This window comes from Micromesistius poutassou (genome assembly GCF_964030765.1).
Source record: "Micromesistius poutassou genome assembly, chromosome: 17".
Taxonomy (NCBI): domain Eukaryota; kingdom Metazoa; phylum Chordata; class Actinopteri; order Gadiformes; family Gadidae; genus Micromesistius; species Micromesistius poutassou.
Genome location: NC_140287.1, coordinates 12,218,709 through 12,246,369, shown reverse-complemented (window position 1 = coordinate 12,246,369; position 27,661 = coordinate 12,218,709). Strand labels below are relative to the sequence as shown.

General features: G+C 44.5%; 1 protein-coding gene across 1 annotated transcript in view; it reads left to right on the top strand.

Annotated features, from left to right (window-relative positions):
• Positions 1-27,661, top strand: part of fndc3ba (fibronectin type III domain containing 3Ba) — a 54,027-nt gene that overhangs the window by 17,161 nt on the left and 9,205 nt on the right. The window contains exons 6-21 of the mRNA XM_084482507.1: positions 2,711-2,862; positions 3,338-3,397; positions 3,495-3,633; positions 4,544-4,597; positions 4,812-4,936; positions 6,340-6,514; positions 7,489-7,575; positions 9,245-9,380; positions 10,666-10,737; positions 12,574-12,692; positions 13,154-13,259; positions 13,818-13,990; positions 15,696-15,809; positions 17,122-17,271; positions 18,402-18,679; positions 23,301-23,525. Coding sequence (XP_084338633.1) covers positions 2,711-2,862; positions 3,338-3,397; positions 3,495-3,633; positions 4,544-4,597; positions 4,812-4,936; positions 6,340-6,514; positions 7,489-7,575; positions 9,245-9,380; positions 10,666-10,737; positions 12,574-12,692; positions 13,154-13,259; positions 13,818-13,990; positions 15,696-15,809; positions 17,122-17,271; positions 18,402-18,679; positions 23,301-23,525 — 2,165 coding nt within the window. The remainder of the gene's footprint in view (positions 1-2,710; positions 2,863-3,337; positions 3,398-3,494; positions 3,634-4,543; positions 4,598-4,811; positions 4,937-6,339; positions 6,515-7,488; positions 7,576-9,244; positions 9,381-10,665; positions 10,738-12,573; positions 12,693-13,153; positions 13,260-13,817; positions 13,991-15,695; positions 15,810-17,121; positions 17,272-18,401; positions 18,680-23,300; positions 23,526-27,661) is intronic.

Here is a 27,661-nt window from a genome sequence, read left to right as displayed (position 1 = left end):
GTGGTCCTGATGCTGGCAGCCCTGCCGAAAGCAAGGAGACTTCAAAGGGATGGGGCGTCAATGCCTTCATCATTTCTTCTTCTTCCGGAACGTAAAGAACTGGGAGAGAAAGGGAGACAGACAGAGAGAAGGGTGCAGCGAGGGGTAGGGTTCAATGATGATGAGAGGTAGGTAGCGGAGGGGCGGGGGAAGTGAATGACGAGAGAGATGGTATGGCAATTAAAATAATAAATTCTCTGTGCCTGTTTTCTCGGCAGTGATGTGAATTGGATTTCAGACAGCTAATGGATATGGACTGTGTTATTGACTTTGCATCTCACCCCAAGGGCGGAGAGGTGCAAGGGACAGTGGTTGAACATGGAGATCAGCACTCTCTGTGCAAGTAGGAAGGAGGAAGAGCGAGTGAGAGACTAGTGAAGAATCTCGTAAAAGAGAGGGTCAGAGAGGAATTACAATCTTATCTTGTAGGGCAGGGGTTCCCAAACTATGGGTAGCGGGGGGTCGCAAGATCATTTCCGGAATGTGAAATAAAATAAAATTGTATTTGTTTTTTTCGAGAAATAACATTGAAAACAATTATCATTCTCATTAGGTGAGTTTGACCTAATGTACTGTAATTACTACAAAGGCCTTCTATCACTATCATTAATTAAAATAATTTGATAATGGTAATTAGGCTATTGTGTTCTCTTGTAACATCAAAGCGATGTGTCCGCATTTGTGTAGGTCCATTACTGCGTGTGCGCAACATTTTCGTGGGTTGTGAGTCTCTGGCACATTTTCTTTTTGGGGGAAAGGTGGTCTGAAAGGTTTGAGAACCCCTGCTTGTAGGAGATGCCAGTGAAGCATGTCCAATGCTTCACTGGCATGAATTTAATTGAGTTTAGAGATGGGGGGGAGGGGACAGCGAGAGGGATACTGTTTTTCAGGGGGTCAACCTTCTTCATGGTTTATCTGCCTCTTGTTGTTCTCTGTTTTGAAGTCTCCATTGCTTCTTCGGTCTGTTGTAGCTGGACTACATACCCATGAATATGCATGGCTTATCCTCTTACCCACATTGCTTTTCAGTTATTTAGTCTCCACAGATATTCACTCACAATACAAGCCTAGGACTTCAGACCACAGGGGTAAAGGGCTGAGAAAGAAAAGTGTGTGTGTTAAGCAGGACCCTGATGGCGCATCCATCCATACCTCTTTAACACCCGCACACACACACACACACACACACACACACACACACACACACACACATCTAAACACACAACCACACACACAAAATCACATATGCATACGCACAGACGCAGGCACCTTTTGGTCTTATTTCCATAAGTTATTCATCATGTCTGGAATCATTTTTGGCACATTCCTTATGTGTTAATTTACTTGCACACTCAGACACATGAATAAGCCCACTTACACACACATAACGGATGAATTTGTCATGAACATACATGACCCTGCGTCATTGATGACTAAAGACACACACTGGTGCGCATAGACCTCCCTTCACCCCTTTATAGCCTTCACTCAACCGTTTAATTTCCGTCTCTAAATGTATTAAATTAAACGACTAGCAGACATTCCGAGTGGAATGACATTCTGGAAAGCGGAAGTGTTGAGGTTTTAGAAAGACTATTAAAGACTATAAAAAAAATAAAGCTATTAACAACAGACGATTATCAGCCGTCCTACGCACCACCCGTGACGCAGTTGCCATTTTTTCAAATTGTTTCTTAATTGTTTCATTTAGGGGTGTCCGGGACTAAGATTAAGCATGGTCAATTTCGATTCTTCAGGCCAGACCCATCTTCGACTGATGGTCTCATCGTATCTGATATTTTTTTTATATACGCGGCTCAATGATGGCTTTTTTGTTGTGACTTTTGCGTGGTTTAAACGATTGAAAATGATTAATTGGCCAACTATCACAGTGCTCCCCACAGCTGCCTAACAGGCTCTGAGCCTCCGCTAAATGGCTTCTTTCCCGATATGACGTCAATGTGCGTATAACATCTGGTCATGGCTAGGCTACCATTAGTCTTATATATTATGATATAGACTCTTAATGAATATAACACATTATGACCTCAAACTGATTACATATGATAATAACATCTGATCGTGCCAAAATCTGAATTGATAAACAGACTTGTGTTTAAGTATTTAACAGATTAGCAATTTTAAATACATGTGAACACTGCGTTTCAGCCTCTGGAACAAATGCGGTACAATTCAGTTGAGCAGATCTGTGGATATGCACTCGTTGACAGAGTGCCTTTTCTTTCATCATCTTTAATAGTTTTTAATGTTTTTCATGACCTTGTGTATTCCTTCTAGACTTGACGGTCTACAAAGTGCTCTACTAAGAAAATTAAAAGATTGAATGGCAATTACACAAAGAGTTATTAAGCAAAGAATAAGGTTATTTATTGAAATCAAAACAAAACTGCACAAATTGCACAAAAATAAAACTGCACAAATTGCTTTCCCTTCTATAAGTCGTCAGTGCTGTGCTCAAGTCATTTAGCACCTCCATCTTTCCAATGGAATGTCCCACTGTTACGCAAACAGAATTTTCCGTGTGGAAAAACGGAAAACGATTTGAGATCACCTCTAGCTTCATTAATTGTATTAGTTGTACTGTTACATGCTACATTCGAGGTGCTTGCATGTTACTCACCTGTTCTACCTGTGTGTGTGCGTGTGGCAGATATCCAACATCCAGGCGCGGGCAGCACGGCTCTCCTGGGCTCTCCCGGTGGGCCTGGTGAACAGGCACGGGAACGGCATGCCGGTGTCCTGCTCCTACGAGGTGTCTCTCTCCGACAAGGGCAGAGACGGGAAGTACCGGCTCATATACAGGTACACACGGAACGGTCAGAAGAGGTCCATTGACTTTGATGGTATTACTTTGTGAGCAGTCAAAGGGTCTTATGAGGAGCTATGTTTGTTATTAGGACCGAACTGTGTGAGTTATCTCTTATGAGGGTCTTATGAGAGTGTGTAAGAGGTCTCAGGGTCTTATGAGGGCCTGAGTGTGTTAGTGGTCTAAGCTGTCTAAAGATGGTGTGTACCAGAGTTATAAATGGGCAGATAGATAAAATCAGTATAAAAGAAAAGCCAAAATCTTCGATAGCAAAGTTGGAGTTGACTTTTAACATGCATTCCCAATCTTACTGACTTACAGTCTTACTGACTTACTGACTTACTTACTTATCTTCTCACTTTTACAGCACAAACCAAAAATATATCGTATACGATCTGACATTTGTACTTTTCTGTGGCCGTTTGTATGTGCATGTGCGTGTGTGTGTGTGTGTGTGTGTGTGTCTTTTAGTGGAGAGGAATTGACGTACAATCTGAAAGACCTTCGGCCAGCAACAGAATACCATATACGGTAGGTGTCTCCCCCTTGCCCTGGTATTTTTGTCTTGAATTGCACTAATATCTATCGTATGATTATCAATATTTTTCCTTATGTGTGTGGGTCTCAGCGTGTCGGCTCTCTACAACACGGTCAGAGGCTCGTGTTCTGATGCAGCCGCGTTCAAAACGCAGTCTTCTGTCCCGGACGCCCCCTTCTCCCCCAAACTGTCCCACCGCACGAAGAGCACCCTCACCCTACAGTGGAAGGTACACACACACACACACACACACACACACACACGAGCACACGCACACACGCTCGCACACGCACATGCACACATACACATATGCACACACATGCACGTACACAAACACATGCAGAATACACATGAAACAAACACATTCGAGAACACATGCGCACATACACACATACTCACACATACACACACACACACACACACACACACACTCCCTTACATACAACACTCAAATGCAAACTTCCACAAAACACAAACCTCTGTATACATATAACATATACTTGTACATGAACACACAACTTACTGAAATGATCTGTGTGGATCCCGGTTTTAATGTGGTGAGACGGTGTAAAGTTAGCATTACTAGACAAAAGGCTCTCTTGTGCTGCTGGGGGAGGTGAAACAGTCTTCATTGTTCTCAGTGGTTTGGACCCTGATGTCTGTTTCATAGTACCTGACGGAATTCCTGAGCAGGATGCCCTAACCCCTACCTACTTAATGACATGTCGCAAAGAAATTAGCTGTCCCATCCCTGCTACATACAGTACATACAAACCTTCAAAATGTATCTTTTGTGTGAAAAAATAAATTTAGATCTCTTACATAAATAGCCCTATTTCAGCCGGATCGTATCAACTGAACAAGTAATTCAATTATACTTTCTTGTTTGGTGCGATGTCAATCCCTTCACATGTGTCAATGAGATGATGAGTGAGCTCCCCAGGGACAGGATATGAGGTCACTAGGAAAAAATATGGCAGCTGTTTTGTTTCTCAGCTCATTTGTGCGACCTATTCATCCCAAGCTAATCTGCTCATCGTTCTCCCTCTCCTGCTCTCTGTCACCTGTCTCCTATGCCCCCCCCCCACCTTTCTCTCTCTCTCTCTCTCTCTCTCTCTCTCTCTCTCTCTCTCTCACAGCCCCCAGGGGACAATGGATCCAAAATCACAAACTACTTTGTTGAATGGGATGAGGTAAGTGGTTTCTTTCTTTCTTTCACTCTTTATTTCTTTCCTTCTTTTGATTCATAATTCCTTTTTTTGAAGTTGTCCTTCTTAAACTTTTCTTAACACGCTTTATAAAATAACCTCAAATAGCCTAAACCCCCTCCAACTTGAATTGTAATATTAAATCACCAACATTGGTGTTTTCCTCTCCTCTCTCTAATCTCCTGCTCCTCTCCTCCAGGGGAAGAAGAACAGTGTGTTTAGGGAGTGTTACTACGGCAGCCAGAGACTCTGTAAGATCACACGGCTCTCCCCCGCCAGCGGCTACACCTTCAGGGTCGCCGCGCTCAACGACGTCGGCACCAGGTCTGTTACACTGGGAACACGCACGCACGCACGCACGCACACAAATGACAAGTAAGGAATAGTACACACATGCCCACTAGCAAACAAACACACACACACACACACACACACACAAATGAAAACTCTAAACTAGTACACATATGCCCACTACCAAACAAACATACACATGCGCACACACACGCACAGAAGAAGATGGGAGAGTAGAGGAAGGGAGAGGGAGAGAGAGAAAGGTCTAGGGAGGAATGGAGCTGGAGAGAGGGGGACAGAGAATATGGTGGAGATGAAGAGAGTAAGATATATGGAGATAGAGTGAGAGGGAGAATGATGGAGTGGGCTTGGGCGGGAGACAGATAACGCCCCGGGAGAGATAGATAGTGACAGAGATACATTGTGAGAAAAAGAGTGACATTTAGAGAGGGAGTAATGGAGAGAGAGAGAAAGAGAGGTAAAGATATGTAGATATATAGAGTGAGAGTAAGATGTCAGCTGTCTGACTTCACCAAACACCGGCGGTAGCACACACACCCAAACACACACGTGCACACACACACACACACACACACACACACACACACAAACACACACACACACACACACACACACACACACACACACACACACAAACACACACACAACCTCACATGGGGCTTGCTAATGACTTCTAATGTATTTCAACCCCAGCCACACATTGTAAATTCAAATCGCACCACTGCCTCAAACTTCACCATAATGAGGTCCCCTCTCAGTCCTCTCTCCCTTCTGAGAAGGGAGAGAGGAACCACGCAACCGTCTGAGGTGAATCCATGAACTAAGACGCACAATAATTGAGGTGGTGGTCCAGGGACGTGCACAGGAGTTTTGAGGGGCAGGTGCCGAATTGTCGAATTGTTGACGGGGGGGGGGGGGGGGGGGGGTTGGATCGTGGACGAGCGCTATTGCGGGCGCGATTGTTGACGGGGGGGGGGGGGGGGGGCTTTCGATCGCGGACAAGCACTATTGCGGGCGCGATTGTTGACGGGGGGCTTTCGATCGCGGACGAGCACTATTGCGGGCGCGATTGTTGAAGAACACTCAGAGGGCACTTTTTAATACGAGGCAAAAAAAAGGGCTCAAGCACCCCTATGGCCCTATGTGCACGTGCCTGTGGTGGTCCATTGGTCGTATAGCGCGACTGCGGTCCACTTGAAAAAAAACAAAAAAAAAACGGGTTACCGTGTACACGAATAAAAAGGGGTCGTGTAACCGTTAACAATTTTTTGTAACCGTTCACACCCCTAGTTACAACCCACGGTTGTGTGTGTGTGTGTGTGTGTGAGTTGAAATATATGTGTGTGTTTGACTGTTTGAATTTGTATTTGACTATGTGTATGTGTTCTAATATATGTGTGTGTGTGTGTGTGCAGTGGCTTCAGCCCCGACATGGTGTTCCACACCATGGGCACGCTGCCTGCCCTGCCCCTGCCCCCCAGGCTGGTGCGGGCCGGGGTGTCCTGGGTCACCCTGGAGTGGGGCCGTCCCGAGGGGAGCCCCAGCGAGGAGCAGCTCAAGTACACCCTGGAGATCCAGGAGGACAACAGCGTGAGTCACACACGCACGCACGCACGCACGCACGCACGCACGTATGCACACACACACAAGCAAACACAAAGACACACACACGCGCACACACACACGCACGCACGTATGCACACACACACACAAGCAAACACAAAGACACACACTCGCACACGCACGCACGCACGCAAACACACAACAAAGCAAACATGAAGACAGTCCCGCAACACATAATCATGTAGGCACATGATCAAGCAGACACACATTTGCATACGTGTATTTATACACACAGCGCGCACGTGTATTTATACACACAGCAGCGCGCACGTGCATACTCAAAAGCCTCTTTCCAGTTATCGAACATCACTGGGATACCGTTTTAGCCACCGTTTTTTCAATATTCACACATGCAGTTAGGTTCTGGAACATTTCTGTCTTAGGCCCTTTCACACATGGTCAAGCAGTGCCGGAATAGATGGGTCATAGGACAGCCCAGCAGATGGCAGCACTACAACAGTCGCCGATTCAAATACACCATCAGCGGTGTCCTTTGATTGGTCAGCTCACTCAAAGTGAAGGCTCCTTGGGTCAGACGGACCTTACCGTTTAATTGTATCTTCCTCCATGTTAGTGCTTTCATTCCAAGTAAAGCTGTACCGTCAGTGATCCGGAAATCTACCTAGGTCTTGAGCTGGGAAATTGGCTGTACTGATCCCATTCACCACTTGATACCCGGCAGGATGTGTGTGAAAGGGGCTACGCAGACACACCCTAACACACACGCACACACACATATGCACATGATGCATATTAAGAAGCATATTGCACAGAATACAATTGCATGTTTGAATAAATCATTTTTGCACACACAATTATATATATATATGCACACACACACACACACACACACACACACACACACACACACACACACACACACACACACACACACACTGTGTCTTCTGTTTGATGTGATAAGTGTGTGTCCCATTCCACAGGGAATTGACTTTTATCCCAAGTACACTGGAGAGAACCTGACCTGTACTGTGCAAGGCCTGAAGAGGAGTACCCAGTATAAGTTCAGGGTGAGAATACTTATACACTTCCTATTTGCAGTTTTTTTTCAGGAGTCTTTGTGTAAGGAGCTTGTCTGTTTCACTCTTTGTATATTTAGCATTCAATCACGTTTCACACTGTGAAAACATTAGCAAATACATCCATCTGTTATTATGTTCACACTGTGTGTTTTGCTGTCCTGCTGCTAATTGAGTTTGATTGTCCTCCTTGTCTGCTTCGCTTGAGGCTAATCTCCAATTATTTGTCTTTCATTCCAATTATTGATCTTTTATTCACATACTTCTGGCCGTGTTTGAAATTTTGATACCAGTCCACAAATATCAGCCATCTAAACAAGCCTTGTCTCTGTAGCCTGATAATAGCCTATATATATTTATATATAGATGTTATATTCATATTTATGTTTTCAGGTGCTATCCAAGGTCTCGTCCAGCTATATTTAATCCAGGCATTGTTGCCACCGCCAGGATTACAACAAGTTGCCGTCCTGCAGTACAGTTGAATAGTGACAAGCTCCCCTGATAGCTTCCACCCTGAAAACACTTACAGGAGGACAATCGATAGTCGTCGAGAGATCCATCCCCCCAATCATCCCTACCTTATGTGCACTTTTACTTTTGTACAGTGCATAAAGAACTCTAACACACTCACACATACACACACAAAAACACACAGAGCAAACATGTACACGTCCTTTGTGATAGTGGCTGGGTGGATTTCAAAATAAAAGTGTGTGCATTGATTTAATATTGTATAGGGTAGTACAGGAAGAGGTGAATGGGTGAAATGAGTATTACGCATAGAGAACAAAGAAAAGAGAAGAGCCGTGATTGAGGTAGAAAAGAGTTATGATCTACAAAGGAGACGATAAAGGGAAGCTTAGCACATAACCTTGAAACACGCACAAAACCTGCATGCATGCATAAATCACACACCTGTTCCCCCGTTCATCCCCCTCCTCCCACCAAGAGTTTTGTATCAAGGTGAACCTGTGTGTGCATAATAGAATGTGTGCACACACTAGTATGCGTGTGCAAGAGTTTTGAATTGTGTGCCAGTATCAGTGTGTGTGTGCAAGTGGTGTATATATGTGTGCTTGCAAGTTTTGTGTGTGTGTTTCATGTGCGAAACAATGCAGGTTCGCTGTGTGTTCTTACGCGTTATATGTGCCGCATGCTGGTTCTGTGAGCATCAAGGATATCGGCTAAAATGTTCTCAGATAGAAGTGGCTATTTATCGGGAGAAATGTTGTTGAAAGCAGGGGTGTTATTTATTTATTTATTTATTTATTGTCCGTTTTACTCTCTACTTTATCTCCCTCGCTGGCTCGCTCTTTTTCTTGCACTCTCTCTCTCCCTCTCCCTCTCTATCTATCTCTCTCCCTCTCCCTCTCCCTCTCTCTCTCCCTCTCCCTCTCTATCTATCTCTCTCCCTCTCCCTCTCTATCTATCTTTCTCCCTCTCTATCTCTCTCTCTCTCCCTCTCTCTCTATCTCTCTCTCTCTCTCCCTCTCCATCTATCTCTCTCTCTCTCCCTCTCCATCTATCTCTCTCTCTCTCCCTCTCTATCTATCTCTCTCTCTCTCCCTCTCCCTCTCTATCTATCTCTCTCCCTCTCTCTCTCTCATCATGGCTCTCTGCCTCAATTCCTCACCCTTCCCCTCCGCTCTCCTCGCAGCTGACAGCGTCTAACATGGAGGGCCGGAGCAGCCCCAGCGAGGTACTGGTCTGCACCACTAGTCCGGACAAACCGGGACCCCCGTCCACACCATGTGTGACCAGCGCCACCCCGTACGGATTCACAGTCACCTGGGGTAAACACACACCCGTTCCCGTGCATGCCTTCGTACATGCACACAAAACCACACAAGCTATTTGCACGTGGACACGTTCACACTCAGACACACACATACGTATGTATGCGCACACAAAAATGCACGTACTACGCATGCTTCCAAACACATGCGTATGCACACACCGCACACACACACATATCCCTTCAGTGCACATTTGCACACGTAAAATTATGAATCGTTAAATAAGTAACGATTCAAAGTTCTCAGTTTTAGTTCTCACCCAAACATTGGAGGAATAGCATTTAGAAGCCACACCCACCACACTTTCCACATTAATATTCATTGTTAATTTATCATTTTTAGCCCTTAGTTTTAGCCAACCCTATCAATAGCCACTCGGGTCCTTTTGAGGTAAAACCATTTCTGTCCTAATGGGAGTATAATGTGTAATATAATATATATGTCTGGTTGGAGGCGGTCCAATGTTTTCGGGAGTACTGCAGCACTGCAGCACGTCATCTGTTATAAACACTTGGTATTCCTCATTTTAGAAATTAAAGATAAAAAAATAAAAGTCACATCTATATTTACATTTAGCAGACGCTTTGAGAGCCTTGGCTGAGCTCAATCAGAGAATGCAGGGACATTTAAATTGACTCAAAACTATTTCCCACAAGTGCTTGCTTTGAAACCCATCACCACTGTGAATTAAAAAGTATTCTCTGACGCTTCTCCTTTTGACGTCTTAAAAGTTAACACGGGAGTCATTTGGGAAGACTTTGAATTATCATTCATGGACTGAGAGCACATTGTTGAAAATGGTCTTCATTGATTTTGAAATCAATTATGAAGTGATGCCAATGTTTATTTCTCGATGGTTATCATTTACTCGCAAGCCTCTCATGTAATTGGTATATGGGCTTTTCATCGTGACGGCATTGCAGACTTCATGTTTATCACTATCACCACAAATCATTGAAAACTGCAGATTTCTGCAGTTTTTTTCTTTTAAGTCTTTGTGTTTGCAAAATCGACCTACAAGCCGCTCTGGAGAACAATCATTCGGGGAGTAGAATAGTATAGTGGTAGGGGCTGTTTGACTCCCAGGTGCAAGGTTTTGGGTTTGAACCTCAATGTCTGCCAGCCTAACCCTGTAGCATACTGAAGCAAGGAACCCTCACGACTACATGATCCTAAGGACCTGTTTCTGAATAATGGCTGTAAATTGCTTGAGATAAATGTATGTGGTAAAATATAAGTGAAAACATCACAATAAACCCTGTTTATCTCTCTCCTGCTGCAGACCCACCCCAGGACAACGGGGGGTCCGACGCACTCACCTACCTGCTGGAGATATCCGAGGGATGCTCTGAAGGTGTGGTCCCTTTTTTTTATCTCACCCTATCTCGATCCATCTCGCTCTCTCACTTTTTCTATTTTTGTCTCTTGCTGATTCTCTGTTTCCCTTTTTCTCTCTGACTCATTCTCCATCTCTCTCTCTTGCACTCTGTCAATCCCTCTTGCTATCTCTCGCTCACTCCTCCTCCATTAACCTCTCGCTCTTTGTATCTCTGTCTCTCACTCATCCTCTATGTCCCTCTCGCTCTCGGTATCCCCGTCTCTCTCTCTGTCTCAGACCCTAGCTCCTGCTCTCACTCTCCATCTAGCTCTTTATCACTCTGTCAGACTCAATCTATTACCACTTTTTTCTCTCTTTATCTCTCTGTCTCTTTCATTCTCTCTCAGAATTTATCTATTCCTCTCCTTCAGTCTCCATCCAACTCTCTCACTCTCTTTCCCTCACTCTTCCATGTATCTCTCTGTTGCTCTTTCCCGCTCTATCTTCATGGCTCTCTCTCTCTTTTTATGTTTTCAATCATGTTCCATTTTCTGCCTCGTTGAACTCTTGTCTGTGAGCCCATTCCATTGCCCCCCTGCTGGGAAACATCTGCAATTTACAGCAATGTCCTGTCCATCTGTTGACACCGGCCATGTCTTCTCTCACGCTTCTCTCAATGTCTCTACTCCTCTCTCATTCCACCCCCTCCCCCATATATTTGATCAAACTGCTTTTATAATGTTTGTCGTAAAACCATGGGAAATATAACAGAACAAAATGTCTCAGATAAAACTTCTAGAACCCCAGGCATTTTGGTCACTTCCTTTCGGGTCATGGTTACGTTTTAGGGGAAATATATGTATAGCAATGACTTCAAATGTATTTTAATTTTTTATTGAAGAATAGAAATGCAGATCACAAATTCCAAATTCCATCCACCCATGCTCAACTCCATCGTCCCAACAATATAGACTTAAAGAGAAGTTAATACACAGTTAAACACAGTTAATAAATAAATCTCTCTCTCGCTCTCTCTTTTCCATCACCTAAATCGCCTTAACCATGTTCGTAATCTAGGTTTCTGTCGGTCGTTCCTATATCGCATCGTCTCCTTCGTCCTCTTCCACCGACACCAGTATATCTGGCGGTGAAGGGCCACAATGGCACTGACTCACTGACTGTGTTTCTGTGTTTTCTGTCATTCACAGCAGCATTGTGAGCACAGGTGTGGGTGGTTGTGTTATTAAGGGGGACAAAAGCGTTTCACTCCTCTGTCATCATTTGCACGGGACAATTACAGTCCTTAACTGCGCTGTTGTCATCCTGATTGAGATAATCCCATTGCACTTACCTGAACAATGTGAAATGCAGCAGTAGGGGTTAGAGGTAACACCCACACAGTCTGTTAAATTCAATAAAAAAGAATACAAATGTTTTTGCATGGAAATAAACACACACATCTATGCCCAAAATAGTCGACGGTGGGCATGAGGATGATGACAATTGTGATGGAGATGAGGGTGGTGGTGGTGGTGATGGTGGTGGCGATTGAGCTGGTGAGGTTGATGCTGGTGATGATGATGGTGGTGCTGGTGATGATAGTTTGGTGGTGATGTTGTGGTTGGGTGGATGGAGATGGAGATGATGAGGGATGCAACATTATCCATTATTTGGCCATGACCTGGATCCACATGTTTGCCATGTCTAGGGAAAATAATTGGGGCTGACTACATCAATGTCATAATAGTGAGTTTGTATGTTGGTATGTTGTGTTGCACATATGGATGTTTACGTGTGTGTGTGTGTGTGTGTGTGTGTGTGTGTGTGTGTGTGTGTGTGTGTGTGTGTGTGTGTGTGTGTGTGTGTTTTCAGCGAGCCAGTGGAACGTGGCATACAGCGGCCCCGCTGAACAGTGTGTGTGTGAGCGTCTGGCGCCCGGAACATCCTACCGCTTGCGTGTGTGTAGCATCAGCACCGGTGGACACAGCCAGGTAAGTCACCCCCCCACACACACACATACACAAACACACACACACATATACACATGCCTTGGATCTCAAAAACACATTAAGAGCAAACATGCACACATCGTGTGTGATGGTGGCTGAGTGGATTTCAGAATAAATCAACACACGTAAACACACACACACACACACACACACACAGTGGGACATTGAAAGGATGCTTTTAATGCCGTCATTCACGTGGCGACCGTTTCATGAAAACACCTGCAACATCGGGGACAGCTCGGGTTTGGAACCCCAGGCACCGAAGGACACCTGTCTGGTTGTAACAATAACATCAACTTACTGGCAACAGGTGTATCACAACACACAATCGAATGCACAATCCCATCAGGCCACATGCTACGGATTAAAACAGCATTCTCTATAATTATGTTCAATTTGGTGTGTTTGTGAGCCATTACCCATGATGCTCTCTGTTCCTCCAGTGTACCCTCAGCATTACAGTCCGTACATCAAGCGTCCCACCAGGACCCTGCCAGCCACCGAGGATTGTGGGTAAAGCCAAACACAAGGAGGTGCAGTTGGAGTGGGGTGAGTGATGCATGCAACCCCACACACACACACACACTCTCTCTCTCTCTCTCTCTCTCTCTCTCTCTCTCTCTCTCTCTCTCTCTCTCTCTCGCACACATACACACACACACACACAAAAACCAAATCAACTCTCAACTCACTGGGCTTATTCACCCCATTAGCTTTAACTTACCCTAATGTCTGCTCATTACTATTTCTGCCTGTCCTAGTGAAGTTCATGAAGCCGTGATTTCAGCTGTTCTAGCACAGCTGGCCTCTCCCTTAATTCACTTACATTTTGTTGGCTTTGGCAATGGTTGTCAATTTCAAAGTCAGACAAAGGACATTGAGGTTTTTCTCTCGCTCTCATGTGCCATAAATTGGTATTATCCGTAAATGTGTTATCCGTAACTCTGTACAGACATAATGACATAATGGATAACTTTCTCTCTCTCTCTCTCTCTCTCTCTCTCTCTCTCTCTCTCTTTCTTTCTCTCTCTCTCTCTCTCTCTCTCTCTCTCCCTCTGTGTCTGTCTGTCTGTCCGTCTGTCTCTATCTCTCTCCGTGACTCTACAGACTCCCCTCTGGCCCAGGGAGTGTGTGAGGAGTGTGTGTTCAGTCTGGAGATGGGCGAGGGCGACAGTGAGCCTGTGGAGGTGTACCACGGGACAGAGCTGCAATGCACCGTGGGAAGTCTACTTCCGGGCGCCACCTACAGCTTCCGGCTGCGCGCTGCCAACGAGGCTGGGGTAAGATGGATGCACATGTACACACACACACACACACACACACACACACACACACACACACACACACACACACACACACACAGGCACACAGACACACACACACACACACACACACACAAAGGGTTCGAACCCAATTCCTTGAAAGGTCCAATGTGTCAAATTTAGTGGCATCTCACGTAGAGGGCGTGGCAGAAATGGAATATAACATTCATAAGTATGTTTTAATTAGTGTACAATCCAATGAAAATAAGAATTGCCGTGTTTTCATTACCTTAGTTTGAGCCTTTCATATATGGGGGTCCATGTAGATGGACCCCCATCTACATGGGGGCGTATGTGTAAATTGCGGCGTATCCGTACAGTACCATCAAGTTCCATGATTTGTTGTTACTTTATTGACGTGGGATTTTTTTAAAAGTAACCTTTAAGATAGCCTAAGCTATGACCTATAGTTTTACCTGGCTTAATGATTATATACAATTGATACATCTATCAAGGAGCTCATCACTACAAACAGTAGTCGGTTCCTCGATGCTGTCGTAGAAGAGGACATTTTGGAATAGTACAGCTCACCGTTGATTCTGCTACGTGGCTGGGAAAGGGACAGTTGAGGGTTAGTAATATTATATTAGATTCAGTTATATTTATATAGTCAGTTGGTTGCTTAGTTGCTAGATGCCACACAATGTCCTACACGCCACACCTTTAAAGCTTGGAATATAAACTTGAATAGGAAAAGGTTTGTTTACAAATACTGCATGTATGTACACATGCCAACATGGACACACACACACACACAAAACACGTTGGATTATTCAACATTCGTAATTATAAGGGGTGTTCCCAGATGGGCTGATTTAGTGTCAGTGTCAGTTTGAATGCAGAGCATTTGCTGCTCATGCTCTAATCTTATTGGCTGGTTGGTAGGTTCCCAGAGACTATGCAGCCAGATGTTTCACACTTAGTTAGTACTTACATGACCACAATTTTCTTCACATTTTTCATCCTTCAGTTCTCAGAAAGTACCATTTGCGTTTATATTTCCCCCTTCTACAACTGTTCAATGTGAACATAATGTACATTTTTGTAGGTCAACATCTATTATTCTTGGTGTTCACTGTCAGTTTTAATTTACAAAATAAAATCCATAATGTTAATAACATTTTTTTGTTCACATGAATCCAATGTCATTCTTATAGGCTACTACATGACTGCCTATACATTTGAATGTGTCCAGTAGGAAAAATCCAAACTCTTGAAATAGAAAATCTGCCTTCACCCTGGTAGTAGTTTAATATGCATGAAACGCAGAATAAAACCATATTATGAGGGTCAAACGATATTACGGTGAGGTTGCTCATTGGGCTCTTATGAGGAACCTCTCGCAGAGGTATTTCATGTGTAGCTGAGCCATTTAACGTCTTAAATTGCAGCCTTATAAGCTGTTTTACAGGTGAGATAAAAGGGTGTGAAATACAGCAATTTTTTACCACTGAAACGGTGCATTTTACAGTGAAATAAAATACAACAGTAAAATGTGACCTTGATTGATGTTGATTCTTTTGGCCTTCCATATGCACGCACACACACACCCACACACCCACATATACAGAATACACACACACATACACACATATACAGACACACACAACCCCGCACACATACACATTCCTAAGTTGTGTTTGTCCATGTTGTATCCATCTAGTTTGGGGTCTACTCAGAGCCAACAGAGGTGACAACTGCAGCGGGACCTCCGGGCCAGTGTGGGGCACCACTCATCACCCTCACCAGCCACACCTGCCTGACACTCAGCTGGGAGGTAAAACAGCCCTCACACACACACACACACACACACACACACGCACATACGCACACACACACACATACGGGTAAAAACATCAATGGATTTTAGAAACCGCTCTAAGAGTAATGAAGCATCCCAGCTGGGGCCCTCTACACCTGATCAGCCAATCACGTTTCAGTTAAACCCCCTGCCTATAAAATGATATTGGCCCAATCGGTGAGTAAACATGTGTAAAACCAGTACATCTTTGAAATACTCCTGTTTCCATCCATCTACAGTAAATACTAGCTCCACAACCATAATAATAACATCATAAATAAATGACAAAAAACACGGGGGCAGTTGATAGCAGGCAAGGTTTCTGTACTGGTGCTTCTGAACTTGGCTCGGGCACCGCAGGCCACGGGTCATCAACCACTGGAACAGAAGCAATGCACAAAAAATGCAATCAGAGGAGAGGGGTGAGGGGGGGGGCAGAGAGATTCAGAGAGTGATGGAGGAAGTGAAAGGGGGAGAGAGGGATGTTTTTGTAGAGCGATAAAAGGAACTGCATGTGGTCAGCACTCGGCGGAACACCGCTGTGTGGCCGCAGACGATTAATCAGAATGAACTGCATGATAAAGATCTGAGGCTGCCTCTCATCTTGTTGTGCGGTGGAACTGTGTGTGTATTGATCTGCGCGTGGATTATCGTTCACAAGGGGCCCCAGCGCCCTTCGTTTGGCCAGCTCGCTCCTGATGCCTGCATTATGATTACTATTGATTACACTATAAATGGCGTGCTTGTGAATTTCAGGCCAGTTTTAGGTATTCACAGAGTATCTGTGGAGACCTATTGTATTTCTAGTTATAAGGTATTCACAGAGTATATGTGGATAACTAGCATTTCTCGGGATTCTTATTATTATCTTGGATTGGTAATGCCTATCGCTCAGCCCCTGATGCAGAACAGTTTTTTTAAATACTAGACGACACACAATTTGGTTCATATGCTCTATGGGCATGTCCCTATAAATGTTAGATAATACAATTTTGTAAATATTGTCAATATGATTTGACATAAAACACTCTCAATCAAACACATTCTGACCAACACATTGTAACCTAGAACTTCTATCCATTAAGATATATAGCTACAGTATCAAATCACACTTGGCCAAACGGGGTCGTCTCATGATTTACAAGTGGATCAGGATCCAATTGAAAGAGTTGGATCCAAAGTGGGGAGGAGGGTGATGGATGATGGATTGGTTCCAAGATGGCGGTTATGAATGGATGGGTGTGGACCAGACTGTTGGTGTTGATTGGGTTCTGTGTGTGCTTTCCAGAGCCCCGAGGGATCCGGCGCTGACATCTCTGAGTACCGGCTAGAGTGGTGCCGGGAGGAGGAGCCCATGGAGGTCATCTACTCGGGTGTGGCAACGCAGTGTGAGCTCTCGGAGCTGACGCCTGCCACACCGTACTGCTGTAGACTACAGGTGACCGCGCTGCACTCCGCTCACACATACTGTTACATGCAAACATACGCTCACTCACATACAGCTCACACACACTGTTATATCTCCAGTCCACTCACACACACACTGTTATCTCTCCACTGCACGCACACACACTGTTACAGGCGAACATACACTCCACTCAAACACACTGTTACATGCAAACTTACACTGCACTCACACACACTGTTACGTGCATGCATACACTCCTCTCACGCACACTGTTATATCTCCACTGCACTCACCGCACTTTTGTGGTATTGTGTTTATACCACAAAGAAAGTAGGCGTATATAATTAAGCCAAATAACATGGAATAATAAAAATAAAATAGTAACACACAGAACAACAAAAGGATTGCTTGCTTTGTGACCACACTAATATGACACAGAATAACAATAGTGTCGCTTGCTATGCAACCACATGAATGCTTAACGTAGATCATGTTGGCCCATTACCCAATCCACAATGTACTGTATTTTTCCCTCAGGGTAGGATTCAGTTTTCGTGGTTCTTGCAATCTGAATTGAATTTGTTCACCTTGCTGTCCACTCTAGAGCTCACTACAGAACATTAACTTTGTTTAATAGTGTGAAAGGGGACAGAATAGAAAAGTGCCGCAGTACGTGAAATATAATGATGTTCTTTCTGCAAATTTTCAATTTCTGTGAAGTCCTTATTCTATAATTTCGCTTTCTCTCCCTCTCTCTATTTTATTTCTCCGTTCATTTTTTTTGTACATAGATATTTTTAAACCTGCACCAGGTCACATTTCTACTGCATCTAAATGAGTAAATCCATCCAGGATTTTTTTTCTCTATAAAATGTTTTATTCTGGTTCGGTATTGCCTCACCCATTGTGTGAAAACGGGTGTAGGTTGTGACCCCCTGCACTTTACTTTTTCACATGGGCACTTTGCTTCATCTAATTATTTCTACACATATCCTTGCATTTAAACCAATTATCCCTAGACATTTGTTTCACCTTGTTTTGTACCATTTCAAATAAATTACCTTTTTGATGTAAAATTGAACTCTGTTTGACTCCCTTTATTATGTGATGGTGTGTGAGTCCACCGTTACAAGGTTTAAATTGTCCATTTGTCCCCCCAGGCGGTGAACCAGGCGGGGGCTGGGCCCTACAGCGAGCTGGTGAGCTTCCAGACACCGGCGACCAATCCCGACCCCGTCATCTCCCTCTGCCTCCTGGACCCCGCCCCCTCGGAGTCAGACCACTCCCCCTCCACATGCCTCTTCCTGAAGTGGGAGGAGCCCAGCAGTAATGGGGCGGAGATCACCTCTTACGTCATCCACCTGGAGGACCAGACCATCAACGTTGAGACCGCCACCAGTCACCTTCTCACGGGCCTGCAGCCTGACAGCGAGTACAGGTAGGCAGTACGTGCTTGTGCACACCCACCCACACACAATTCAAAATACAGTTCTATTACCAATCCCATAAAAACATCTTACCCAGGTTCCGATTAGCCCATTTCAATATAGACTCTCCTTGTCCTTTTCTTTAGGAATTTATTTTTGGGTGTTTTTCCTTCCTTCCTCACTGGTGCCCACAAAGGTTATACCATTAAAGCTGTTGTCTATTGATTGAGATGTTATGGAGAGCTTCTGTTTGTCATCAGTGTCATTGAGCAGTAAACCAATGAGCAGTAAACAGCAGATTAGGTGAGTGGGTGTATGGGTGTGTGCAGGTGTGCATGTGTGTGTGCACGGGTGCATGTGTGTTTGTTTGAATAATTTCATGGAATTGAGGGGCAGAGTACATTGGGTGAATAGAAGCAGTTCTTGGAACAGCGGAGTGGGGATGGTGTGTTTGTGTAGTACTACCGTGTGTGGCTGAGTGTGTGAGTGTGTGAGTGTGTGAATAGATCACACAGCATTGTTTTCATCAACAGGGTTGTTTATGTCTGTTTATGTTGTTTATTATTATTTATTATTATCCTTTGTTTTTCTACTGCTGCGGGGCTATTGCAACAAAATAATTTCTCCTACGGGGGATTAATAAGGTTGTATTGTATCATATCGTATTGTATGTCACAGTGTCCCCCTCCTCTGTTGCATAGTCTCTGTAACAGAGTCAGGAATGTGTGTGTGTGTGTGTGTGTGTGTGTGTGTGTGTGTGTGTGTGTGTGTGTGTGTGTGTGTGTGTGTGTGTGTGTGTGTGTGTGTGTGTCTGCGCAAGTGTGTGTATGTGTGTGTTGTGGTGAAGTAATTCAATATGTTATTCACAGGGCATAGGCTACTTGAATGGTATTATTCAGACCTTTTTGTGTTTCTTTCTTTGTGTGCATGTTTGTGTGTGTGTGCGTACTGTTGGATGATGGTCTTTTTTAAGCACAATGGTAACCAATGTGAGTGAAAGTAAAGGTTGAAAGGTTGACACTCGATGTTTCTGTTTTTATGTTTTGCCAACAGATACTAATTTAAACATTAAAACCCCAGAAGCCCCTCTTGAACCATTGAATACACACACACACACACACACACACACACACACACACACACACAAAGTGTTTGGGGTCCACGTTAAACCCATTCGGTTAAAGTCTCCCGGTGAAGGGTTTCTTCGCAGTCTCACAAATCATTTTAAGCTAGGCTACAGCAAATTAATGAAAAAAGTGAAATGTCTGGTGTAACTACCTCCTCGATTTCTAGTTCAACCAATCATCATTAAGCATTAGTACATGCAGTTATGTTTAATGAATCTGTTGGGGATGACTTCATTTGTGATGCCACTGTGGCCTAAGGACCCTACCCACGAGGCGTCGAAACCCCCGATAACGAGTCTGCTGACTCAGTCGGGGGGAGGGGGGAGATTGGCGCTCTGCTTGTCGTGGAGTGTGGGTGGGCTCGAAACACACAATTCCGAGGCCCCTGTTGGGTTGGGAGGGCAAACCTTTTTTTTTAAAACAGTTTGATATTATCCGGCCCCGACTTGCAAAATGTGGGGGGTACTGAGAGTGAAATCGGCCATTACGGAGGTAACGGCCATTTGGAAGAAAACAAGCCGTTCCTCTAAACAGATGACTCAGATATCTGGCTTAAAATGTTGACATAAACCCAGGATTTTCCACCTTTAAATGGCTTAAACTTCTGCTTATACTATTATACCGGAGCAACAAGTCCTTTTGTCTAGCCTGCAAAAACACAGGCTTGAAACGGTTTGGACGGACTTCCGAAGGATGGTGAGGTGAAGATAAAGTGTGTACTTTAAAAAATGAATCAACATCAGCCTTTCATTGTGTTATAATAAAGCAAATAACTCTTCAGGCAATATCACTTCAACCGAAAACCGAAAATGAGGAAACCAAGGCCGCAAACCGAAAACCGAAACACCGAAATAAATTATTATGCCAATTATTAGTAGGCCTACCATTGCATTTATAGCTATGACTGTGTACTAACCTCACTAAAATCAAGGCATTGCAATTCAAAGAATAATTACAATTATTAAAAGTATAAAAATATTTATTTAGCACTGAAAAAACAACAACACCATTTTCCGTTTTGCACTTTGCAGACAGTCCCTAAGCTCGCGGATGCTCGCGAGTTTAGGGACCATCCGCAAAGTGCCGACAGCTTCTATGAGCTGTCGGCACTTTGCGGATGGTCCCTAAACTCGCGGCTGACAGCCGACAGCTCATAGAAGCTGTCTCATAGCGAGCCGTCGCTAAAGACGGCTCGTTTGGATGAAAACAAGGTTGTAGCTGGTTCTCTAGATTACTACATTTAGTCTTTTTCAGATATATGGAAATATGCCCTCACCGCAGACATGTTGGCGCAGAGGCGCTTATCCAGACAAGCGTGTGCTGGCCGCGGTTTTTGTTTGTGTCATCACAATTTCCTGTTTCGGCCGTGTTGTTTCGGTGATAAAAGTGTTTCGGCCGAAAGCCGAAAATGCGCTTTTGGGCCATTTTGGGCCGAAAATTTTCAGTGGCCGAAATTTCGGTGCATCCCTAATTAGAATAGGTAATATAAAACTGTATTTTAAGTAAAGGATAATGTACAGTGAAATGGGTGATGCAGGACTGCATTTCAAGACAACATCACCTGCAATGTTTACAGCTGCTCTAGACCCAGGGGAGTGATTTTGACATCACGACTGCAAAGCTCTGGACCAATTACAACAGAGTGGGCCAGCTGACCAATCAGAGCAGACTGGGCTTTTTCGGGAAGGTGGCCCTAAATAGACAGGAGCCTAAACCGAGCGTTTTTGGACAGGCTGAAAGCGGTTTTGCAACAATGAACAGTCTCATAATAATAAGGGCTATTTTTTACATTAAAGCATTCAAACCTTTTCTTCCATGATTCCGAAATGTCTAATAGTATAATTAACCACAAAAATAGCATATCATCAGTCCTTTAATTAATTGGCTGAGGGATGGGTGGGAGCTGCCCTTTGTGTCCTGTGTGTTCATCCAGCTGCATGAATTATGAGTAAAGGTTGCAGGTTAATGTCAAACCGCTCATCATGCCAAACAGTCCACACGGTTGAGCCCTCCCATATGCTCATTATTCAGCTCATCAAATGGTGCTGTGTGTTTGTGTGTGTTTGTGGCACGAAGCTACAGATATTCCAGATATAGACCAAAAAAGGTAACAAGTCAAAAACCTGGGAGATTCATCAAAACTAAAACTTAAAGGAGCTCCACCAAGGAGCGTCTTGAGAGGTTTCATCTGATTGGTGCGGAGGCTGCCTGTGGAAGTCTAGTCTGACTGTGCGCCAGTGGGGTCCAACATGTCAGCTCCTCTCCTGAGGACCATAGTAGGTGTTGCTGAGAACTGCTGTCGCAACAAACACACAGGAGCCCCTTGACGGTGTAAGCCGGTCATCAGGAGTCAGGTCCAGGCAAGGGGATAGTACTTTGTAGGGGTGTCCCTGACTAAGAATTGACATAGTCGAATCTGATTCGTCAAGTCTTGCCGATAGTCGACTGATCCTCGAATCATGTTGTTGTTGTTTTTTTTGCTCATTGATCCATATATTGCCGCTTTTCCACCGCCAGTATCAGCTCGACTCGACTCAACTCGCCTCGACTCGACTCGGTTCCAGGCGCGTTTCCATCTAAAAAAGTAGGCCTACCTCTTCAATGTGGGCGGGTCGTAGAAAATAACCTCTCCACCATGGGCGGGTCGTCATTAGGTTTTAATCACGGGAGACGCGATTCCCGGGAAATCTGAATCTGATCAAGACTATTTCCTGATTCCCGGGAAAGGTTATGATGGGAAATAAAATAAAATAAAAAGCGCAATGACTGCGCGTCTATTGTTGTCATACGGTAACGTTACGGTAACGTCCGGCGTGGCTGGAGTCCACGGACCGGCTCCAGAGGATCAGCGTTTCGCTGTTTCGTTTTAGTGTCGTTCCTTTCCTAGGGCTCGAGTTTCGCCTCCATCAACGTTACCGTATGACAGCAATAGACGCACAGTCATTGCGCTTTTTATTTTATTTCCCATCATAACATTTCCCGGGAATCAGGAAATAGTCTTGATCAGATTCAGATTTCCCGGGAATCGCGTCTCCCGTGATTAAAACCTAATGACGACCCACCCATGGTGGAGAGGTTATTTTCTACGACCCGCCCACATTGAAGAGGTACTTTTTTAGATGGAAACGCGCCTGGAGTCGAGTCGAGGCGAGTTGAGTCGAGTCGAGCTGATACTGTCGTTGGAAAAGCGGCATAAGTGTGTTTTGCCGAAGATTCGACTATGAGATTGGCAGTCGAATCAGGCTCCTTCGATCGAATCACAGAATAGTCGAATATTCGGGGTCACCCCTAGTACTTTGTATCGGGTGACATGGAACATGGTATGGATATGTAGTGCACGGAAGCTGGAGCCGTATAGCAGAGCCGTTGATTACTTTGGTGATGGTTTATGTGGAAGATTTGTGAAAGCACAGCAGGTGTTGCTGTTTTGCCACACACCAAAATGGGGGCTGAATGCACGTCACGTCACTGACCTGAACCTCTTCTGTCCTGTCACCCCCTGCAGGGTGCACATCCAGGCGGTCAACGCCATTGGCTCCAGCCCCTTGAGTCTGCCGCTCCTGGCGAGGACGCGCCCCCTCCCACCGAGCCCGCCCCCTCTTGAGTGCGCCGCGGCTGGCCCCCAGAGCCTGAAGCTCAAGTGGGGGGAGAACGCCAGCGGCCTGCACGCACGGGCCCTGCTGGCCGACGACATGGTCTACACACTACAGATGGAGGACAAGAACCACAGGTGGCTCCTTCTTCTTCTCTCTTTCCCCATCTCGCTCTCTCCCTCTCTCTCTCTCTTCTCACTTGTACTACTTCTCAACCTTTCCCCCTTTTTCACTCACGGTCTCACTGACTTGCGCCTCTCACTCACTCACTCACTCACTCACTCACTCACACACACATTGGGCTCTGCTTACACTTTTCATGCTTGCCTTAGTTTAACTATTGGTTGTCATGTATCCTCAATAGCCCTCCTAAAGTGTACGTGTGTATATGTGTGTATGTGTCCACAGCATTACATTACATTCTTTTGCTGACCCTTTAGTTCAAAACAACTTACAATCAGTACATTCAACCATGAAGATTCAACCCAAAAAGTGCAAGAATCTTGCGAGTACATTAAATAATAATTTTAAAAAATGATTCAAATGCTAAATCCTAGACAGGAGAAGGCTGATTATATTGTGCAGTCGGAATGATGAGTTTTGTATGAGATGGGTATGGTTTCTGCTGTCCTGGTGTCAGTGGGGAGGTCGTTCCACCGTTGTGGGAGCCAGGATAGCAGCAATCTAGATGGTGTTGAGTGGCAGCTGATGGTGTTGAGTGGCCAGTAAGGGAGTAGCAAGGTGTTTGAGCGGGAGCGGGGTGTATGGTTTTAATAAGTCCCGGATGTCGGAATGGGACAAAACCCTTAGCAGCACGGTAGTTGCGTACCAGTGACGCGAATGACATGGATTCTAGCAGCCACTGGTAGCCAGTGCAGGGTACTGAGGAGTGGTGTAGTGGTAGAGGACTTGGGTAGGTTGAAGACCCCCCGCGGCAGCACTTATTCATTACGTTAAGGGGTCAGATACAAGGGGGCAGATTAAATGATCATTATGGCTCAAGTTAATTAAAAATCGCAGGTAATTATGTTTGTTAGATTGTTCTGGAACTTCTGTTGAAAGGCTGAGTACCCCAGACCCCTAATCATATTATCAAGCCCTAGCCTCTCACACTGTCAAGGAAGTGGAATTATTATAAATTGATTAATCTAAAAACCAGCCCAGGGGTCCAGGAACCAGTCAGTGAGTGTTTGAATAAATCATGAGCTGCAGAGGAGGCCTTGTCACATGCCTTATGTTTTGTCCTCGTATCGTTGACCTCTCTCCGCCCCTCACCCCATACTGTGTAGTTACTCACTTAGGTAAAAGCAGAGTGCCCCTTAATTTATTATTACTTTTATTTATTATTATTACAGAAAATCGTCATGGCAACTGAGCCTTGTGCATTTCCCTCTCCCCACCAATGGTTCTGTCAGGTGGTAAACAAACGGATCCGATGACAGTGGGCAAATCTGTTTTGTTCTTTATTTTACCAATGGAATGGATCTGTTCGGGGACATGCAGATCCCAAATGATGTTAGCGTCTGTTTATCTGACTTTTGTTTTTGGTTTGTCCGTCCACACTTCCTCTCTCCTCATCTGGTATTCTCCTTACCTCTCGTCCCTCCTGCAATTCATCCTCTCCCCTTTTTTTTTTTACATTTTCCCTCTCTCTCTCTCTTCCACTCTCCCACCGTCCATCTGTATGTCTATTTGTCTTTCGTGTCCATCCCGCCAGCAATCTGTAAGTCGTCTGCCGTCTCTATATTTCTCGGTTCCTTTAACTGTGCCCCTCAGGGGGAAGTCTGGGATGACTTTGGTTAGTGTTTGCTTCATAAATCTATTTCATCCAGGAGTCCACTTGTTCCTCACCTCGTCATTTGGGAGTTTCGTCTGACTTCGATCGACGCCTTTGTCTGTCTTCTCATCCATCGTTTTAATATCATACTTATCGTTTGTTCACTTTCGCCAATTCATCCATCCATCTTCTGTCTCTCTCTTTACATCGTTCCATGATCCCTTCTATTTTCTCAGATGTTTTTCTATTGATCCATGGATCTATCCATCCATTCATCTTCTGTGATAACAATAGAGGGCTCCCCCCCACTCCCTCCTCTGGGGTAACCATTGGCAACCTTGAACGTACATCTATGAAATCCCGAGGGATTACCACAATAACAATGATACACTCTAGCTCACCCCTCTCTGTATGTTTTTTCATTTTCACCATAAAATCACCATAAAAAGATATCTGAGACTCCACCCCTCCCTGTCCACAAGCTTGTGTGTGTGTGTGTGTGTGTGTGTGTGTGTGTGTGTGTGTGTGTGTGTGTGTGTGTGTGTGTGTGTGTGTGTGTGTGTGTGTGTGTGTCCCCGTTGGTTGAACCTGGTCCTGCCACTCTGCTTTGTCCCCATACATACTTACTCACTACAAAGTGATGCATATTGGGGAAATCACACACACACACACACACACACACACACACACACACACACATGCTGGAGTCCTTTCAAGTCCTTTCACATTCTCATATTAATTGACACAGTACATTTTTGCCCAACTGAGATATTTTTTTTGCCACATTTAACAGGGATATGTTAAATGTGGCAGAAAAAAGATCTTAGTTGGGCAAAAATGTACTGTGCCAATTAATATGAGAATAAAATAGTTCAATGCATTCGTGCTTGTGTTTGTGCTAACGCGATAGAAAGAGAGAAATAAATGTGTGTTTGTGAAGATGTGTGTGTGTATGCGTGCGGATTTGTGTGCACACTTTAGTAATTAAATAATCAACCACAGAAACCTCTTACTTATCTAAAGTTGGGGTACATAAAGAGTTTAGAGGGTATTATATTATGGGCTGAAGTTCCACTTCTTTCTCTGTTTCTCTCTCTTTCTCTTCAATTATTTGCTCTCTACCACTCACTCTCTTTCTCATTATTTTCTCTCTACCGCTTTCTCTCTCTACCTTTCTCTCTCTCTCCGCATCTCTCTGTCCCTCTATCTCCCTATCTTTACCTCTCTCTACATAGCTCTACCTTTCTCCCTACATCTATACCTCCCTCTCTCTCCCTCTTTCAGCCTCCTTCTAGAACACTCAATTCTCCAAGTCTCCACTCTATATTTTTTAATTCCACCTGTCTCACACTCTGAATCATTCTTATTTTTTCTCCTCGCCCACCCCTCCCTTCCCTTATTCTCATCCTTCATTTCCTCTTCCATTTTATTTCACCCAGTCCCCGTCTATCAGTTTGACTCAGTTGACCTCTCTCCAGTCACCTCCTCGCTTCTCTCTTGGGAGTTTACTACTTACAACTAAATATTCCCCCTTTATCTCTAATCCTCGTATTTCTCGCATTCCAGCTGGCTGCATCCATCCAATCCATCCGTCTTCATTAATCGACCCAGTCATCTCTCCTAGCCGTCCGTTTTATATCCACACATCCATCCGGCCATCATCCACTAGCCACGGATTCTAAACCTGCCAACTCATATTTGATTTTCTATGGCAGCTGTTCTCCGGTTCTGACCGATTCCCAGCAGATCTGGCTCAGGTCGGGCTAATCACAACCATTTGATCTAATGCAGGGCGCGTTGGATTTAACTGCCTGTTGTTATCCGATATTGTCCGATAAAATAACTCTGCGGTATATATTTTCTCTAAAATAAGAACAAACAACTGCACTTATCAACAAGTTTTTGTTGATAAGAAAGATTGCCGTACTTCCCTCAGGATTTGGTCAAAGTGTAATTTACCGACCTTCGCACAGCTCTACGTCACTCTTTGCGTCGCTGTGATTGGTTATAGGTCCATCCAATTGCATACAGAGGCCTTTTTGTCCACTGCCCATTGATAACACCCTGAGGAAATCGAAAAAATGTACTGAGCGGTTCCAGACTAATATGCATTGCGAATTAGTCTGACGATGTCAGGTTAATGGTCCGTCCATCTATCCATCCATCATCCTTTATCTCCAACAATCCATTAATATTCCCACCCATTTGCATATCAATTCTTCCATCCACCCATCATCAACTCATTCATCCATCCTTCCTTCCTTCAATCCATCATCCATCCACCTAACTATCTTTCACCAGTTAATCCATCCATTATCCATTGTCCATCGAAGTCATCCCTATATTCACCTATTCATCTGTACGTCATCCATCACTCAAGGCAGTATGCCTGTCTCATATTCCAGAAGCTTGTGTGATCATTTTTTATGTTGTTTATTTTTTGTTGAAGAGTTTCGTCCTTCGTACATTCATGGGGCCTATGCTCTCTCCCTCTCC